Below are 19,042 nucleotides of genomic sequence, written 5' to 3'. Positions count from 1 at the left end.
CTGACTCTGATATGTATGGAAGCTGCAGGGTTCCTTGAGCCCACTCGTGGAGCAGGGCTCTCCCCTAGGCCTGCTGTAAACTTGTGTCCGTCCCGCTCACTGCTTGGGAATCCAAGGCTTTTAACATTTGTTACTCAATCCGTCATTTTAAGCTTAGGCCATGCCAATTTGATTTCTTGCTTCTCGGAATAGCCTGTCCTGTTTTTCCAATTTTGAAAAAAAAAAATTGGGTCACTTTTCCCATTCACAAATGGTAACTCAAAATCTTACTATTAAGTTGTAAAACTCAATAGCCACCAAAATAGATTATAAAGGCCTGAACATACATAAAAAGTGTGGTCACATTGATCATAAGTCTCAATATGAATCCATATATTACATGGCAAAGGGTAATTTTGTTGCTGAAAGTATAGTACTATCAAAGAAAGGGGTGCATTGCAAAGAATGAGCCATACAAAGATGAAACTTCAATAATCCTCTTTGCTATGTCAACCCGTTATCTTCACCCCAGACTTTATGTAACATTTTTTTATTCTTTTTTTTTACACCCTGTCGCTCCAATTTTTTTCTGAAAAAATCCGAGAAGCAACAAATAAATACTGGTGTGGCCTTTCGAATTCAGCTTTTTTTAGGGAAGGGGTGAAATTTTTGTTGGTCCCAACGACTAAGAAGTGTTAGTGATAGAGAGACGGCTCGTGTGGTAATCAGTTCCAAGCCCTGCATATGTTTGTGCCCGTGTGCACCGTGACTAACACACCGTTCCTTTTAGCCGTTGTGCTAGGTAAGGGTTAGGCTTAGAGGGACAAGTCCTGGCGACCGCCCTGCCATGTGATAAACAGCTCCAGGCCCTGTGTTTGTGCCCGTGTGCCTCGTGTTTAACACACCGCTCCGTTCAGCTGTGTGTTAGGTTAGGGTTCGGGTTAGGGACTGAGGGACGGGTGCTAGAGACAGCCCTGCCAGTGGTAAACCGCTTGTGTTTGCGCCTGTGTGCCCCATGTTTAACACACTTGCTCCTTTCAGCCCTGATGTTTGTGTAATCCTCGCCTTTTGTAAGCCAGGAGGAAAGTGAGACCCAAGCAGCGGCCTCGGAACAAAAACCAAAAACTCAACATCAACATGAACAGAACAACCCTGCTAACGTTACACCTGTTCAGGTGATTATGTAAACACCTGTCGGACAGGTGAGCCATGCAGGTGGGATGTTTACCTGTTGGACAGGTGAACCATTCATGTTTAGACCTGTCAAAGTCCCAGATCCAAAATTTGTAGCTCTGAGTCTAACAGAACATCAGAACCATTTCATGTGGGGAAACATTTTTTTTCAGCTTACAGAATTTTTCAGAGTCTAGTTACTAATTTTTTTCAAGGCCCCAAATGTCAGCAAGAAGTACTTAGTAACAGCAAAATAGGCTGCCGAGTACAGAATCCTGCCCTCAGAGTCAGACAGTTTCATGACTGCCGACACAACTGTGACACAAACACTGAGCTGGGCAACCCTCGGTAAAAAAATTACAGAAAAAACAATATCTCCATTTTTCATGGAGATAAAAATACATGCAGAACCTTCCCAGCTCACTTCCTCACCAGTATCACTATTACACACAGTTTTCCCCATACCTAATTATACCCTAACAACAGGGGTTTACCCCGTACCTACTTGCACACCCTTACATCTGCAATTGTAGTTAAGTTAAAAATGCAATAACAGTTTTTACTAACTGGCTATAATAGTCTGCACTAACGATTCTGAAGTCTTTCACCGGAATAAGTTTACATATTTACATCCACATGGACCAAACCTCGCGGCAAGCGTCCAGTTCCTTTTGTTTAGACTTATTTGCGATCCTGTTTGGAAAATAGTTGATTCGACATAAACAGACAGACGTAGGACTAGGTGGTATGAAAGGCTGCCTGTGATTGGTGGATGTCTATGTAAGGCTGCCTGTGATTGGATGGCTATGTACGTAGCTGTGCCAGTTGTCTCTCGATCTCGTCATCAGTCGGAACGTTCGACGCCGCGGCTCCGATTTTCCCGCGCCCGGCGGCCGGAGCCTCCGCAAGCTTTCCGGACATCTCGATTCCGATCTCATCCAACACCTGGGCAGGTAAACAAGCAAACAAATAGATAGATCAATAAACAAACAAACAAACAAACAACTCAGACATCTGTCACAGCAGGAGTTTCATTCAGTGATTGACATTCTGAAAGACGGTTAAATGTTCAGGTAAACAACTTGCAGGTTTGTGTGTATCAATCACAAAAGGAAAGAAAAATCCCATCTGGTCTCCATAACTTACTGTTTCATACATGCATTATAGTCATGCAGGGACAAGGTGCTGCAGTACCAGCCAGATCTGTCAGGTGGAGCTTCATTACAGACTTAACTTGTAGTAACACAGTGTTGGACCCTACCATGTGTAGTAGCGGGTGGAATGTACAATAGGGGGCTGAAGGACAGTACCATGTACACAAGGGGGCCATTGGACCGTACCATGTACACTAGGGGGCCATTGGACCGTACCATGTACACTAGGGGGCCATTGGACCGTACCATGTACACAAGGGGGCCATTGGACCGTACCATGTACACTAGAGGGCCATTGGACCGTACCATGTACACTAGGGGGCCATTGGACCGTACCAGGTACACTAGGGGGCCATTGGACCATACCATGTACAAGAAGGGGCCATTGGACCATACCATGTACACTAGGGGGCCGTAGGACCATACCATGTACACTAGGGGGCCGTAGGACCGTACTATGTACTGACTGTAAGGGGGAGTGTTTACCTGGGTAACGATGGCGTCCTGTTCCTCCTCGTCTCCTGATTCGTCGAAAATGTCGTCGAGCGTGTCGCTGATCATCTCATCTGTCATCTCCATCTTCGCGTTCTCCCGCGAGAAATCCTGCAGCCAATCACAGACAGTCTTACACAAACATCAACCAATAATACACAGACAGTGTTACACAAACAACAACCAATCACAGACAGTCTTACACAAATATCTACCAATCACAGACAGTCTTACACAAACATCTATCAATCACAGACAGCCTTACATTAACATCAACCAATCACAGGCAGCCTTACTCGAACATCAACCAATCACAAACAGCCTTACTCAAACACCAACCAATCAAAGACAGCCTTGCTCAAACACCAACCAATCACAGACAGAAACATGGACCAATCAGCCGTTATTTACCTGCATGGTCTTGGCCATTTTCTGCGGGTTCATCTGCTTGTTGACGGCCCCCATGGTTTTACTGGTACGTTCCATCGCGCCCGCCATCTTTACCGTGGACTGCATTGTTTTCGCCTGGATGCCGACGGACTGGACCTGCGAGCTCGCGGCGTACGACCGTGTCTGCCAGAGAACAACACGATCACAGTTTGTGTGCGGCAGTGTTTCGTTAGATGTTCCCTTGTTGTCACATGTTACACCTAAACACTTCTATTCCAGCCTTACACTTACCGTTGGTATATCAATTACTGAATGAAAATAAAACAGACATTAAGAAAAGCCAAGCTCACAATTGCAATAAGGTGCGTGTTTGCTTGTTTATTTGTGTCCTACCTTCTGTTTCCTGAGAGCGACCAGCTGTTTTGCCAGGACCGTTGCCGCCTGCTTGTTTCCCTGCTTCGCTGCCTTCTTAATTTCCATCTCCAACTTCTTCTCTTCTCGCTCCAACGACATTCGATCCCGCTCAAGTCCTCGCTAGAACAGACAACATCAAAAACATTTTAACATCCTTGCAAAACACAACATCAGAAACATTCTAACGTCCTTGCTAAACACAAGTTACATCCAAAATATTCGCTTTAAAAACTACAGTTCAACTTTATTTTAGGACAAACCCAGAAGCTAGCCTTGGTGCCATCCCATTACAACTTGGGCTCCTACACACACTAGTGAAGTAAAGTTAGTAATCGGATCAGGCTGATGCTATTACTACACTTGTGTGTGTAGGAGCCCATCAGGCTGATGCCATCCAATTACTAACTACTACTTGTATTACTACACTTGTGTGTGTAGGAGCCCCGGTTGTAATAGGATGGCACCAAGGCTAGCTTCTGAGCTTTAATAGAGCAAGGCGGGCTCCAAATACCACGGCCAACATGCAAACTGACTGTGCAAACAAAAGTCTGGGGGAATAGTGACAAGTTGCAGTTCTGCAGGGGCTTCATGTGGTAAATCCCAATGTGTGCTTACATTGTAGCCGTGGCGACTGACGAAGGTGTTTTTGCTTGATATTACATATACTATACAGTAGCTAAGGCGGCAATCACAGCACTATATATATAGATAGATAGATAGACAAATACTATACCTTCTTATAGTAACGTTATATGTAATATTAGGCAAAAACATCCTTAGTCGCCACGGCTACTTAAATTGGTAATGTATGGGAAAAAAATGCAGCCATGGTGTTCTCTGGCATTTTAGCAATTTCTAAATATAATTGAAAAAATGATTTTGAGCCCTGTAGGAAGTTCATGGTCGTTCTGCTGACTTTGCCTCCCTGACGTCACCAGCAACAATCTCCACACCAAACTGCGGAATAGCCCAGCTAAAAATACTCTCCGCACAACTCGGACATGATCCCCAGACTAGCTAGTCTTGGACATGATCTCCAGACTAGTCTCGGACATGATCTCCAGACTAGTCTCGGACATGATCTCCAGACTAGTCTCGGACATGATCTCCCAACGCATTCCAGTACACCTCTGCTTGCTGTGTATGTGGCTGCCTGCCTGTTCGTTGAGGTTTTTACTTTATTATTTTCCCTATCAACGTTACTTAACGCCAAACTTGCTTGTAACTAAGCGAGAAGAAATAAGAAGAAGAGAACGCGCCCAGCCCAAGTCGGCAGCTCCGCCCCCCTCCCCCATAATTACCTGCGTTCTGCGCAGTTCCCTCTGCTGCTTCTTCGCGACTTCCTCCGGAGTTTCCCTCTTAAATAGCGGCATCTTAAACCCCTTCTCCTCTCACGGCGTCTCAAATCCTCCAGTTGGCGCGCGGAAAACGGCAGAAGCGGACGGAGTTCTTCAGCTCTGGTCGAGTTTGTTGTTCTGATGATGACCTGCCGGATGACTCACAGTCACGCGACCCGGAAGTGATCCTTAAAAACCTGATGACTCAAAACTGTCACTGTTGAGTCGCAGGTTGGGTAACGTTTATATACGTTAGGTGCTGTTTCTTTCGTCGCATTTTTACTCCCCTCTAGTCTTTCAAGACCTCTGTCAACAATTGTCGATATTAGAACTTAACAACATTCATTTCAAAGTTCTTTTCATGAACAATTCTGCACGAAATCGATTACTGGATACATCCTACTTGACCGACGACTCTACTCTACTAGTATGATCTAGTATGTACAGTGCCCAGGTAGACATGCACAGGTGTCACGTCCGCGCCACCAAGCGGAATTGGCAGGAACTACATACAATTAATCATATGACGAACGTGTGTCTGCAAAATGCAATCATTCAAAGGCATAGGCAACCCCAGAAGCGGTGCGGTTTGTAGAAGACCAGTTATGAATACAAAATCAACCAGATTTGTAAAAACTATTCACAGATGAACAAATAAATAAACCTTCATGCAGACCCATGTATGATGCATGAACCACCCCACTGGTTCCTATGGGATAACTGCTGAAGTTCCAGTGCAATTTTCATGTTGCTAAGGATGGAAAGTGATTCTTTGCTAAGGGTGGAAAGTGAAACTATTCCCACAAACGAAACGAATATTTTTTTCAACATCGGACCTAGATTTCCAGCTACTACATCAAATCCGAGAGACTCCACAAATGACGCCATTGACACGTGATGATGGTACATTTATTGTCACATCCACAAACCGCAAGCGTTAGCTACATGTATGTCAGTCTAAGCCTCTGGACATAACTACAAAACTAGAACCTCCGAGTTGTTTCTGTCCTCCAAACCGACATGTTGTTACTACAAGACGTGTACATTGTTGGCCTGTTACCATGGTTACTATCTAAGACATTTCAAGCTGTTTGTTTCACAACGGAGTCTGGAGCTATGTCGGCGGCTGGATACAAGCTTTGGTTTACATTTGGACAAACGGGCTGAAGTTTAATCTTGATGTGTTTGCTACAAGCTTCCGATATTCGTTTGATTCCTCTACAGCTCACTGCAGGTCCGTTTGCCAACTGCCTGCTGCAACATGATACACATTTTGCCGAAATCTCCTCACACATAACTGCATGTTCTTTCTTACAAAGGAAATAGACGTTACTTCTGGTCATCTCTTCACAAAAATAAGCATCTCCTCTAATTACGTCACCTACATTGACACTGGTGGAATATTTAGATTATTGGACCCTTTAAATTAATGAATGACTACAGGATTCGGGGAGACCCGTTCCAAGGTCATGTCAGTAACCTTTCATGGACTTCTTAACGCAGTCTGAAGTCGCCTGTCCTTATAAGGAAATCATCCGCATTGGTCCATTGCAAGAGAGAAAACTATATGTATACTCATCAATGCTCAGAGTTGATTGGTTTATCACCGACCAATCAAGTGCTGCTATTATGGATCACTGAAGCTCAGCAGCTGATTGGACGACACAAATCTGATTGTATGGATGACATTTTCAAGATCCCATGCCTGATTTGAGAGGGAAAATATAACATTTTGCCACTGGAAGTTTTACGACAAATATACTTTTTTTTGCATTGATGTTGTTTATATGGAAGTTTCTTGAAAGGCTCACAGCCGAATGTCCATCATAGCGGGTATCATTTGATCCCACAAACCCTCAGGCCGAAACGAACGTCCCCAAGTCTGACATCCACGGGTACAGTCTGGTGTCCCAACAGTCATGGCTGTCTGATCAACGTGCACCAATCACAGGCATGGTTCCAGAAATAATGATTCCTGATTGGTGTACTGTACACCAATCACAGGCATGGTTCCATCACAGGCATGGTTCCATAAAAAATGATACCTCATTGGTGTGCAGTGCACCCAATCACAGACATGGTTCTATGATGATTCCAGTTTTGATGTGCAGATGACCAATCACAGACATGGTTTCATACTGTTTTTTCATTGGGTACAGTGCTGCACACAAATCATTACGCCGGTTCCACGCCACTTTCTGATTGGTTTGCAACTAAGCATCAGAAGCACAAACCGTAACCGCCAAATTTGGGGACATTCTCCAGTCAGCCATTTTGCACATCACAGCTGGTCACAACAAGCACAAGTCGGGTTCTTAATTTGGCAATAATTTACACATGTATAGACTATTTATTCTCTACAATCTGAATATATAATATATCATATAATATTTAGGAATCTGCACATTCAATCTCCTGTCCGCACCATATTGCAAAAACACTAGAAGGACAGAAATTATATCTGAACCTCAAATAAATATGTACAATATAATTTGCACTACCTGTGTCCTCATTGATATGTGCATAACATAATGATTGCATTTACACAGAAATCATGGTGCACAAAATTACTTCATTTACACAGAAATCATGGTGCACAAAATGACTTCATTTACACAGTAATCATTGTGCTCAAAATGGCTGCATTTGCACAGTAATCATTGTGCACAAAATGAATTCATTTGCACATTAATCATTGTGCTCAAAATGACTTCATTTGCACAGTAATCATGGTGCACAAAATGACTTCATTTGCACAGTAATCATTGTGCACAAAATGATTGCATTTACACAGAAATCATGGTGCACAAAATGATTGCATTTACACAGAAATCATGGTGCACAAAATGACTTCATTTGCACAGTAATCATTGTGCTCAAAATGACTTCATTTGCACAGTAATCATTGTGCACAAAATGATTGCATTTACACAGAAATCATTGTGCACAAAATGGCTGCATTTACACAATAATCATGGTGCACAAAATAACTTCATTTGCACAGTAATCATTGTGCACAAAATGGCTGCATTTACACAGAAATCATGGTGCACAAAATAACTTCATTTACACAGAAATCATGGTGCACAAAATGGCTACATTTACACAGAAATCATGGTGCACAAAATGACTTCATTTGCACAGTAATCATTGTGCTCAAAATAACTTCATTTGCACAGTAATCATTGTGCACAAAATGGCTGCATTTACACAGAAATCATGGTGCACAAGATGGCTGCATTACTTGTGGTGCATTACCACAGTAGTACTTATTGCATGCAGTGTGGGTTCAATCTTGGTTCAATACAACAACCTATGGATATATTTATAACATCTAGGAAAATAGCTCCTTCTGTACACAGAATGGAATGCCCTGTCCCTCCGACCCAGTGCAGGCCAGGGAAATTGATGGTTACTATGGTAACCATTACCATAGCAACAGATCGAGCTGGGTAAGTTTATAGCGGGGGTGACAAGTACTACTGATAACACATGAAATACCGACCACATAGCAACTGTTACCTGGCAACTGTTACAAAGCAACTGTTACCTGCTGTGCTGATTCATAATGTACTACAGACCGGTGTTACAGGCTTGGATAATTCATTATGTACTACAGACCGGTGTTACAGGCTTGGATAATTCATTATGTACTTCAGACCAGTGTTACCTGCTGTGCTGATTCATAATGTACTACAGACCGGTGTTACAGGCTTGGATAATTCATTATGTACTACAGACCGGTGTTACACGCTGTGCCAATTTATAATGTACTACAGACCAGTGTTACAGGATGAACTATGGTCCAGTGTTACTGGATGTACTATGGTCCAGTGTTACTGGATGAACTATGGTCCAGTGTTACAGGCTGTACTATGGTCCAGCGTTACTGGATGTACTATGGTCCAGTGTTACTGGATGAACTATGGTCCAGTGTTACAGGCTGTACTATGGTCCAGCGTTACAGGCTGTGCAATGGTCGTGTTACAGGCTGTGCAAATTGGCCATGAACTTGTCCTGTTGCTTTTCTAATTTACCTAAGACTTCACCTATTTCCCAGCTGTTAAATTTCTGTTTGCATGACATCATCAAATTACATATAAGGGCATCAGTCCAAATAAGAGCATCAGTCCATATAGTGGACATCAGTCCATATAAGGGCATCAGTCCATATAAGGGCATCAGTCCATATAAGGGCATCAGTCCATATAAGGGCATCAGTCCGTATAAGGGCATCAGTCCATATAAGGGCATCAGTCCATATAAGGACATCAGTCCATATATGGGCATCAGTCCTGGCAGTAATATCGGGCCATCCAGTGGTCAGTCTCAAGGAACTGTGGAATAGCCTGACAGGTCAGTCCCAAGGAACTATGGGATAGCCTGACAAGCAGCTGTCCTGCATCAGGTGGCTTCTGGGATATGGGGTTGGAGGTCATCTCAGACAGCTGTTTCCTGGTTTTCCTCGGTGGTTGCTAGGAGATACTGCTCCTGCCCTTTCAGGTAGTCGGCAAGGTCACGGTCGTTAGCTTTCAGTGAGAGCAGGCGGGGTGTGTTGCCCTGGTAACAAAAGTAAACAGCAAATTGTGAGACAGTAAGCGGGGTGTTGCCCTGGTAACCACAGTAAACATCTAATTGAATCTCCGTCGCAAACCGTGGGGGAAGTGTAGAAACTTTACCAGGACAGAGTTCAAACAGAGGGGGAGCCCACACACTCACTGTTTGTTTGGGTGGAAGTTGCACTAAAACTGAATGTTCATGCTGAAGAGGAGAGATCTGCTCCCTTAGCAGAGTGTGTTGCCTTGGTAACAACAGTAAACGACAAGCTCTAAGCGAGAACCCCAACAATCTGACAGAACTGTGTGGGTGTAACACCTACGTTTGAATCCCTGCACGTGACCTTTGCCCCCGCAGCGACCAGCATGCAGCAGATTGACCTTCTCTGGTAGCTGGCAGCCTTGTGTAGCGGAGTTTGACCCCTGGAACAAACGGTACTTTACCATTAGGCTCGTCCCCGTGGCATCGCCAAAAATAAACTAGTCCACTGTAACCGTGAAGCTTTGTGCAGCATAGTTTGACCCCTTCAACAAAAAATACCTCCGGGAGTCTGTAACTGGTCCCCAATCTGGACCTTGCAGAATGCTATGTTCCTTGTCATTCAATGATCCATACACAAACTTTAAGGTTTTATTGTAACCTGTTACCTGGCAACAAAACAATGCAGCTAACTACTGTTACCTGGCAACACCTGTGTCAAAGGTCAGGATAAAAGACTCACTTCTCGTAGTCTGAGACTTCCAGCAGTGACGGAGGGCCTGCAGGAAACATGCAACATCATCATCATAACACACACAACATTACATAACAGAGCACAGAGTATTGCCATCAGAAAATATCGCAGATTATCACGATATGTCACAGGTCAGAGGTCATCCCCACCGTGCTTGAGGATGTACTCGACCAGGTCCTTGTGTCCGTAGCGCACCGCGTGGTGCAGTGGGGTCATCCCCTGGGGGTCAGTCGTGGCCAGGTCCGCACCGCTCCGCAACATCTCAACCAGCTGGGAACACAACAAACAAATAAACAAACAAACAAATAAACAAACACCCAACCCTAACCACAGGTCAGCACTCAACCATAGGCATTTGATACAATTTAAGCATAACCCCAACACTAACCCTGACCCCAACACCAACCCTGACCCCAACACTAACCCTGACCCCAACACTAACCCTGACCCCAACACTAACCCTGACCCCAACACCAACCCTGACCCCAACACTAACCCTGACCCCAACACCAACCCTGACCCCAACACTAACCCTGACCCCAACACCAACCCTGACCCCAACACTAACCCTGACCCCAACACCAACCCTGACCCCAACACCAACCCTGACCCCAACACCAACCCTGACCCCAACACTAACCCTGACCCCAACACCAACCCTGACCCCAACACCAACCCTGACCCCAACACCCAGTCGAACCGCAGGTCACCCTAGAACGCTTTCTTTTCTTTTTTACGGCGTTTGCCGCTTCACGATTTGACCCCGTTGCATGGGTGTAAATAACCGTCCGTCGTGCAGCAAAAAGACCTCGGACCTACATAATGTTTATATTTTTTCACATCTACAGGATCTGCCCAACACAACCATGTAGATATTTCGTGCACAGCAAATTGTCAGCGAGCGCTGTGGCTTTCGAAACATTGACAATTTTTTGGTCAGTATATTGGTGCGTGTATTTTTGACGGTTCACCTGGATCCAACTAGATATTTACATCTACCTCAACACTAACCCTAACCCCAACCCTGACCAGCACAGACATCAGTAAACAAAACAAACATGAAACACTTAATCCATGATAAAAACAAAGGAAAGGGATTTCTTTAACAAACCAAAACATTTGTAAGAAAATAAGGAAACAGCGGTGTGATACCCACCATGCTGATCTCCCCATCCCTGCACGCCTCCAGTAGTCCTGCAAAGAGGAATTATGGGTAAAATGAATGTCAAAGTTGACAGTTTCCTGCTTGATAGGATAAAGTCGACTATTATTATGAAAATTGATAACAATTACAGTCAGTATTATAACGGTTACCTAATTGCAATTACAAAAGCAACATGTTGGCTGTTACGTGCAATGGCTACATTTTGGCTGTTACTATTGTTCATGTGTGCAATGGCTACATTTTGGCTGTAATACTATTGTCCATGTGTGCAATGGCTACATTTTTGCTGCTACTATAATTGTACATGTGTGCAATGGCTACATGTTGCCAGCATTAAATGCATCCACAGCGACAGGCAGGAGATAAAATGGAAAACTTACGTGCGTCTTTTTCCGAAGCGTTGGGGCTGCTGTGGGGAGACACTGGAGTTAACTTGTGACTCACAGCAAAGATGCATCATGTGGACATTTTGTAACTCAACCAAATCAACCCGCCCAGACTTACTTGCTCTTTGTTTAAATTGTTCAACACTAATTACATTAATTACCTTGCACCAGGACTGTGTATTGTAACCGGGCGTGGCAGCTTACCTTGCACCAGGACTGTGTATTGTAACCGGGCGTGGCAGCTTACCTTGCACCAGGACTGTGTATTGTAACTGGGCGTGGCAGCTTACCTTGCACCAGGACTGTGTATTGTAACTGGGCGTGGCAGCTTACCTTGCACCAGGACTGTGTATTGTAACCGGGCGTGGCTGCACCAGGACTGTGTATTGTAACCGGGCGTGGCTGCACCAGGACTGTGTATTGTAACCGGGCGTGGCAGCTTACCTTGCACCAGGACTGTGTATTGTAACCGGGCGCGGCAGCTTACCTTGCACCAGGACTGTGTATTGTAACCGGGCGTGGCAGCTTACCTTGCACCAGGACTGTGTATTGTAACTGGGCGTGGCAGCTTACCTTGCACCAGGACTGTGTATTGTAACCGGGCGTGGCTGCACCAGGACTGTGTATTGTAACCGGGCGTGGCTGCTTACCTTGCACCAGGACTGTGTATTGTAACCGGGCGTGGCAGCTTACCTTGCACCAGGACTGTGTATTGTAACCGGGCGTGGCAGCTTACCTTGCACCAGGACTGTGTATTGTAACCGGGCGTGGCAGCTTACCTTGCACCAGGACTGTGTATTGTAACCGGGCGTGGCTGCACCAGGACTGTGTATTGTAACCGGGCGTGGCTGCTTACTTTGCACCAGGACTGTGTATTGTAACCGGGCGTGGCAGCTTACCTTGCACCAGGACTGTGTATTGTAACCGGGCGCGGCAGCTTACCTTGCACCAGGACTGTGTATTGTAACCGGGCGTGGCAGCTTACCTTGCACCAGGACTGTGTATTGTAACCGGGCGTGGCAGCTTACCTTGCACCAGGACTGTGTATTGTAACCGGGCGTGGCTGCACCAGGACTGTGTATTGTAACCGGGCGTGGCTGCTTACTTTGCACCAGGACTGTGTATTGTAACCGGGCGTGGCAGCTTACCTTGCACCAGGACTGTGTATTGTAACCGGGCGTGGCAGCTTACCTTGCACCAGGACTGTGTATTGTAACCGGGCGTGGCAGCTTACCTTGCACCAGGACTGTGTATTGTAACCGGGCGTGGCAGCTTACCTTGCACCAGGACTGTGTATTGTAACCGGGCGTGGCTGCACCAGGACTGTGTATTGTAACCGGGCGTGGCTGCTTACTTTGCACCAGGACTGTGTATTGTAACCGGGCGTGGCAGCTTACCTTGCACCAGGACTGTGTATTGTAACCGGGCGTGGCTGCTTACCTTGCAACAGGACTGTGTATTGTAACCGGGCGTGGCAGCTTACCTTGCACCAGGACTGTGTATTGTAACCGGGCGTGGCAGCTTACCTTGCACCAGGACTATGTATTGTAACTGGGTGTGGCAGCTTACCTTGCACCAGGACTGTGTATTGTAACCGGGCGCGGCAGCTTACCTTGCACCAGGACTGTGTATTGTAACCGGGTGTGGCAGCTTACCTTGCACCAGGACTGTGTATTGTAACCGGGCGTGGCAGCTTACCTTGCACCAGGACTGTGTATTGTAACCGGGCGTGGCAGCTTACCTTGCACCAGGACTGTGTATTGTAACCGGGCGTGGCTGCCGTCTGGTTGTGTTCGGAGAGCCAGAAAAGACTGGCGACGCTGGCTCCGACCTTCAGATAGGGATAAAGGGTTCACGGTCACAGGGTATATCGGGTTGCAATCATTTAAAGGGAATACTTCAAGAACACTTCAAAGTTGTGGCTTCAAGGTTTTCGATTTTAAAAAAAAATCTAGTACAAAAACTTCGAATATCATGAGTTATTACAATGATCTATCATTATGACCTATTACCTATGACCATGACATATTAACTTTAACCTTTGACCTCACCTGACACTGCAGACTGGTGGGGAGGACCGGTCCATTTGAGCAGGGGGGTGGCTCTGGACTCGGTCATTTCGTCTAGAAGACCTGTAACATTTACATCTAAACGGTAAATTTTCCAATTTTTGGATTTAGGTAATCTACTTACAAGGCAGCTCGAGATACAAACCTACATTGGAGACCCACTAACAAATAAACCTAGACATGCATGTGGAAGATTCAATGAGCTTACATAGGAGGCCTAAATATTGACTTACATGTACATGGATAACCCTCCTGGAACTTATATTAAACCGGGAACCAACGGCAGAACTTTTACAGGACACCTAGGTGGAACTTACATGGGTTAAGTAGGAGGAACTTACATGAGAGACCCAGGTGGAACTCACATGGGAGAGTCAGGTGGAACTTACATGGGAGACCCAAGGGAAACATTCGTGAGATGCCTACTAGTAGGTGGAACTTACATGGGAGACCCAGGTGGAACTTACATTCGTGAGATGCCTACTAGTAGGTGGAACTTACATGGGAGACCCTGGCGGCGTGACAGGGAACACGAAGGCCTTGCCCTGCGGCGTTCCGGCGCTGCTGTGACCTTTAGGATGCTGCTCCACAAGGTCGGGCATGGCGGGAGACGTACAGACGTCCTTGGTGATGACCAGCTCAGGGTCAAGGACAAACAGCTCCTTGGAAGAGATATCAGTCACATAATGGAGGTTCTCCTGTAAACAATAAACAACAGTAAACAACATCAATGAAAAAACATTCCAGTGAATATTACCAAGAAATAGGAACTGACATTAGCAATGCTGATACTCCCACAATAGGAAGCAAATCAGTAAGATATGAACAGCTTACAACCTGACAAGCTAAATTAAGGAATAAAAACTTAACATTACTCCGAATAAAGCAATTACCAAATATTTCCAGAAACTACTTTCTCTATTCTTGACAAGCAATAAAGATAGCAGCATGGATTTTCAAAACTAACAGGTTCATTCCAGTCCTGACACCTACCTGATGTGAAGTCTGAGTCTAGACAAAACTACCGATTGAAGTTCCATCATAGATAAGCCCATAGTGAGGGCAGAACTACAGATTGAAGTTCCATCATAGATAAGCCCATAGTCAGAGCAGAACTACAGATTGAAGTTCCATCATAGATAAGCCCATAGTGAGGGCAGAACTACAGATTGAAGATAAGCCCATAGTGAGGGTAGAACTACAGATTGAAGTTCCATCATAGATAAGCCCATAGTGAGGGCAGAACTGCAGATTGAAGTTCCATCATAGATAAGCCCATAGTGAGGGCAGAACTACAGATTGAAGTTCCATCATAGATAAGCCCATAGTGAGGGCAGAAAGGGGAAACTCTCTCACCTGGGTTCTGTCAATCCTGAAGAATCGGTCTGCATTGGTTGCTATGGAAACAAAACAGACAACAAAGATATTGTTGGTAAAACGTTTAACAGTAACATCTTTGCAAAAAAATTATCATCACAGAGTTACCGGGATTCATTAACATTGAAGGCAATGAATCAACAAGACATAAAAATGTTCGATGAGCAAAAAGCACTCACAGTCTAGGGTCAGGGTTTAAGGTCACTCATACTCACAGTGTAGGTCAGGGTTAAAGGTTATTCATACTCACAGTTTATGGTCAGGGTTAAAGGTCATTCATACTCAGTCTAGGGTCAGGGATAAAGGTCATTCATACTCACAGTCTAGGTCAGGGTTAATGGTCATTCATACTCACAGTCTAGGTCAGGGTTAAAGGTCATTCATACAGTCTAGGGTCAGGGTTAAAGGTCATTCATACTCACAGTCTAGGTCAGGGTTAATGGTCATTCATACTCACAGTCTAGGAAGCACCACTTGGGCGACAGCTTCTGGGTGGACACCGACAGGGTCAGGGTCGCTCGGGCCGGGTTATCCTGGGAACAAGAGCAGTAGCTGTTAGAATGCTTGGGCCAGGTTACCCTGGGAACAAGAGCAGTAACTGTTAGAAAAGCGCCTCCTATAGTGGTACTGCAGCATAGGGAGAGGGATGGGGAAGGGAAGAGCAGGAGGAGCGACTGAACACACGTACAGCACCTCCTGGCAGACTGCAGTGGTACTGCAGGAATGAGTGTGGGGAGAGACTGAACACAGCTCCCCCTTATAAACTGTAATGGTACTGCATGTAGGAATGAGTGTGGGGAGAGACTGAACACAGCTCCCCCATGTAAACTGTAGTGGTACTGCATGTAGGAATGAGTGTGGGGAGAGACTGAACACAGCTCCCCCATGTAAACTGTAGTGGTACTGCAGGTGGGAGGAGATACTGAAAACAGCTGGCTGCTAATTGGTCCGGAAGAAAAACTCTCTCCTCACACAGTTTAACCCTCAAAGTGTTCTACGACAAGCCCAGGAAAACGGGAGACAGTTGAGCAGTTTACGTCAGTCCTGTTGCTGCTCTGTGCTGTTCCCTTAGGAAATGGACTGTCCTGTGCTGTTCCCTTAGTGTTAGGAAATGGTGGGCTGTCCTGTGCTGTTCCCTTAGTATTAGGGAATGGTGGACTGTCCTGTGCTGTTCCCTTAGGAAATGGACTGTCCTGTGCTGTTCCCTTAGTATTAGGGAATGGTGGACTGTCCTGTGCTGTTCCCTTAGGAAATGGACTGTCCTGTGCTGTTCCCTTGTGTTAGGAAATGGTGGGCTGTCCTGTGCTGTTCCCTTGTGTTAGGAAATGGTGGACTGTCCTGTGCTGTTCCCTTAGGAAATGGACTGTCCTGTGCTGTTCCCTTGTGTTAGGAAATGGTGGACTGTCCTGTGCTGTTCCCTTGTGTTAGGAAATGGTGGACTATCCTGTGCTGTTCCCTTGTGTTAGGAAATGGTGGAGAGACATCATGAACTGCCATGGCGGAGGAACTGGATGGAACCACATGACAGAGGCATGACAGGGAGGATCTGGTTGTCATGTTACCACTTCAGTTAAATCCATCACTTTTGCTGCTGTAATACAACCACAAGCACCTAGCTCGCCTAGCTTTGCAGCATGGAACCCTAAGGCTGGTAGTTATAAACCTTGTCTCACTCCACCGTACCTTATCACTGCACACCTGGCTGAGCAGTACTAGTTAAACATTCACTTTTAAAACAAACAAACAAGTCTACGTTTCACAGCTTTTTTGTGCACTACTACAAGCGCGGAACCGAAGCTGTTTTCCCACTACAAGCGCGGAACCAGAGCTGTTTGTTCCTAACTTACAATGAGAGAGACGGATCTCTGAAACTTCACACCAGTGTGCGACTCCTGCAAAACAGCACAGGTCAGAGGTCAGAGTCAAACAGGTCGCAGGTTAGAGATGTCACACATTGACAGATGAAACGGGAGAGAAGCTACGGATGAAAGTGGAGGATGGACAAACTTCCACAATGGCCTGCTGAGGATTATAAGTAGCCTTCATCGAGGTATGGTGACTTTGGCCACACCGTTAGGTGATAACTGTAACAATGAACCTGGCTGAAATTTACAGAGCAGACTTAGGGAAACAGTCCCACCTCGATTAAGTAGGACAAGCACCCTCCCCATCTACCTTCTGTAGCCTGTACATTTGTATGACCTTCCCCCCCTCCCTACCTACCTCCAGTAGTTTGTATGACCTTGCCACCCTCCCTACCTACCTCCTGTAGTCTGTATGACCGTGACACCCTCCCTACCTACCTCCTGTAGTCTGTATGACCTTGCCCCCCTCCCCACCTACCTCCTGTAGTCTGTATGACCTTGCCACCCTCCCTACCTACCTCCTGTAGTCTGTATGACCTTGCCCCCCTCCCTACCTACCTCCTGTAGTCTGTATGACCTTGCCCCCCTCCCCACCTACCTCCTGTAGTCTGTATGACCTTGCCCCCCTCCCCACCTACCTCCTGTAGTCTGTATGACCTTGCCACCCTCCACACCTACCTCCTGTAGTCTGTATGACCTTGCCCCCCTCCCCACCTACCTCCTGTAGTCTGTATGACCTTGCCACCCTCCACACCTACACTGTAGTCTGTATGTCCTTGCCCCCCCCCCCCCACCTACCTTCTGTGGTCTGTGTAACCTTGCCCCCCCCCCCACACATAACTTCTGTAGTTTTCATGGTCTTTCCCCCCTCCCAAGCTATCTCCTGTAGTTTCTATGACATTGCCCCCCTCCCAAGCTCTCTCCTGTAGTTTGTATGACCTTGGCTCCCTCCCCACCTACCTCCTGTAGTCTCTCGATGTGGCCTCGACACTGCTCAAGGTCACAGTCACCTGCTACAACTATGATGCCGACAGGAATCGCTGAAACAAACAAAAAAACGATAATCAAGACCTGCTGACGTTATTATACAAAGCAACAAATTTTTTAGCACCATGGACAAGGTTGTACATGACATAAAAGCTATTCATGTCTACTGCCGACTTACAGGCCTCCTAAAGTTTGTTTGTTTGTTTGTGTTCGACTTACAGGCCTCCTTCAGTTTGTCCTTGTCGTAGTGCAGCGCCTCGTAGTCCACCATGCTGACCTTGCTGACCTGGATGCGCAGACGCTCCGACGCCAGCCCCGGACCCGTGGCACTGGACATACAAGTAACAGAAAAGGTCAGGGGTCATGGTACTGAACATGCAAGGAACAAATAAGGTCAGGGGTCGTGGCACTGAACAAGCAAGGAACGAATGGGAGGGAGGGAGGGGAGACTTACTCTGCGCTGAGAGCGGTGGGGGTGCGTCTCTTGCTCTTCAGCACGACGTTGGCCTGGTTGCGCAGCGTGACGTGAACGGTCGCCGGCGCCAGGCGGCACGGCTCGCCGTCCACCTGCATTGGGATCGTCTTGTAGGTCGTGATGCGCGCCTCCCGGCACTGACACAGCCGCTCCCCGTGACCTCCGACCTGCAGGGTCGCCTGGGGACAGAGGTTAGCGGTTAAGTCAGTGGAAAGCCATAATAACTAAAAACATTTTAGTGACAAAAAACAAGCCTCACTGACCAATCAAAACCAACACACAGCCCATTGACCTATCAGAACCAACCCACAGCCCACTGACCAATCACAACCAACCTGATCTGCCAGTGGCCAATCAGAACCAACCTGATCTGCCAGCGGCCAATCAAAACCAACCCACAGCGCAATGAACAATTAGAACCAACCCATAGCCCACTGACCAATCAGAACCAACTCACAGCCCACTGACCAATCAGAACCAACCTGATCT

The 19,042-nt window shown here is 46.2% G+C and overlaps 2 protein-coding genes and 1 long non-coding RNA gene across 13 annotated transcripts in view; all 3 read right to left on the bottom strand.

Moving 5' to 3' along the window:
• Positions 1 to 248: 248 nt before the first annotated feature.
• LOC136421589 (uncharacterized) lies at positions 249 to 660 on the bottom strand. Its single transcript, XR_010753466.1, has 2 exons — positions 547 to 660; positions 249 to 465 (listed from the first exon to the last, which is right to left on the bottom strand). It is a non-coding gene; the product is annotated as an uncharacterized lncRNA (long non-coding RNA).
• Positions 661 to 1,838: 1,178 nt separating this feature from the next.
• On the bottom strand, positions 1,839 to 5,100 carry LOC136421587 (charged multivesicular body protein 2b-B-like). Its single transcript, XM_066409021.1, has 5 exons — positions 4,904 to 5,100; positions 3,582 to 3,722; positions 3,210 to 3,371; positions 2,793 to 2,909; positions 1,839 to 2,097 (listed from the first exon to the last, which is right to left on the bottom strand). The coding sequence occupies exons 1-5, from the start codon at positions 4,973 to 4,975 to the stop codon at positions 1,957 to 1,959; spliced, it is 633 nt and encodes a 210-aa protein (XP_066265118.1). The 5' UTR covers positions 4,976 to 5,100; the 3' UTR covers positions 1,839 to 1,956.
• A 730-nt stretch (positions 5,101 to 5,830) lies between these two features.
• Positions 5,831 to 19,042, bottom strand: part of LOC136422282 (diacylglycerol kinase zeta-like) — a 52,485-nt gene continuing 39,273 nt past the window's right edge. For 7 of the 11 annotated variants that reach the window (XM_066409937.1, XM_066409942.1, XM_066409941.1 and 4 more), the window contains 15 exons: positions 18,533 to 18,732; positions 18,298 to 18,407; positions 18,052 to 18,131; positions 17,074 to 17,118; positions 15,684 to 15,759; positions 15,206 to 15,246; positions 14,351 to 14,547; positions 13,832 to 13,912; positions 13,522 to 13,611; positions 11,775 to 11,803; positions 11,386 to 11,423; positions 10,379 to 10,499; positions 10,218 to 10,254; positions 9,819 to 9,918; positions 5,831 to 9,499 (listed from right to left, as the gene is read on the bottom strand). In XM_066409937.1, the coding sequence (XP_066266034.1) occupies positions 9,380 to 9,499; positions 9,819 to 9,918; positions 10,218 to 10,254; positions 10,379 to 10,499; positions 11,386 to 11,423; positions 11,775 to 11,803; positions 13,522 to 13,611; positions 13,832 to 13,912; positions 14,351 to 14,547; positions 15,206 to 15,246; positions 15,684 to 15,759; positions 17,074 to 17,118; positions 18,052 to 18,131; positions 18,298 to 18,407; positions 18,533 to 18,732 (1,365 nt within the window). In that variant the 3' untranslated portion in view covers positions 5,831 to 9,379. The remainder of the gene's footprint in view (positions 9,500 to 9,818; positions 9,919 to 10,217; positions 10,255 to 10,378; positions 10,500 to 11,385; positions 11,424 to 11,774; positions 11,804 to 13,521; positions 13,612 to 13,831; positions 13,913 to 14,350; positions 14,548 to 15,205; positions 15,247 to 15,683; positions 15,760 to 17,073; positions 17,119 to 18,051; positions 18,132 to 18,297; positions 18,408 to 18,532; positions 18,733 to 19,042) is intronic. The other 4 variants (XM_066409943.1, XM_066409946.1, XR_010753591.1 and 1 more) reach the window with 3 other exon arrangements.

The sequence above is a fragment of the Branchiostoma lanceolatum genome, chromosome 16, assembly GCF_035083965.1.
Source record: "Branchiostoma lanceolatum isolate klBraLanc5 chromosome 16, klBraLanc5.hap2, whole genome shotgun sequence".
Lineage (NCBI taxonomy): Eukaryota > Metazoa > Chordata > Leptocardii > Amphioxiformes > Branchiostomatidae > Branchiostoma > Branchiostoma lanceolatum.
The sequence above is the reverse complement of the archived record's forward strand: the minus strand, read 5'-3'. Positions and strand labels throughout refer to the sequence as shown.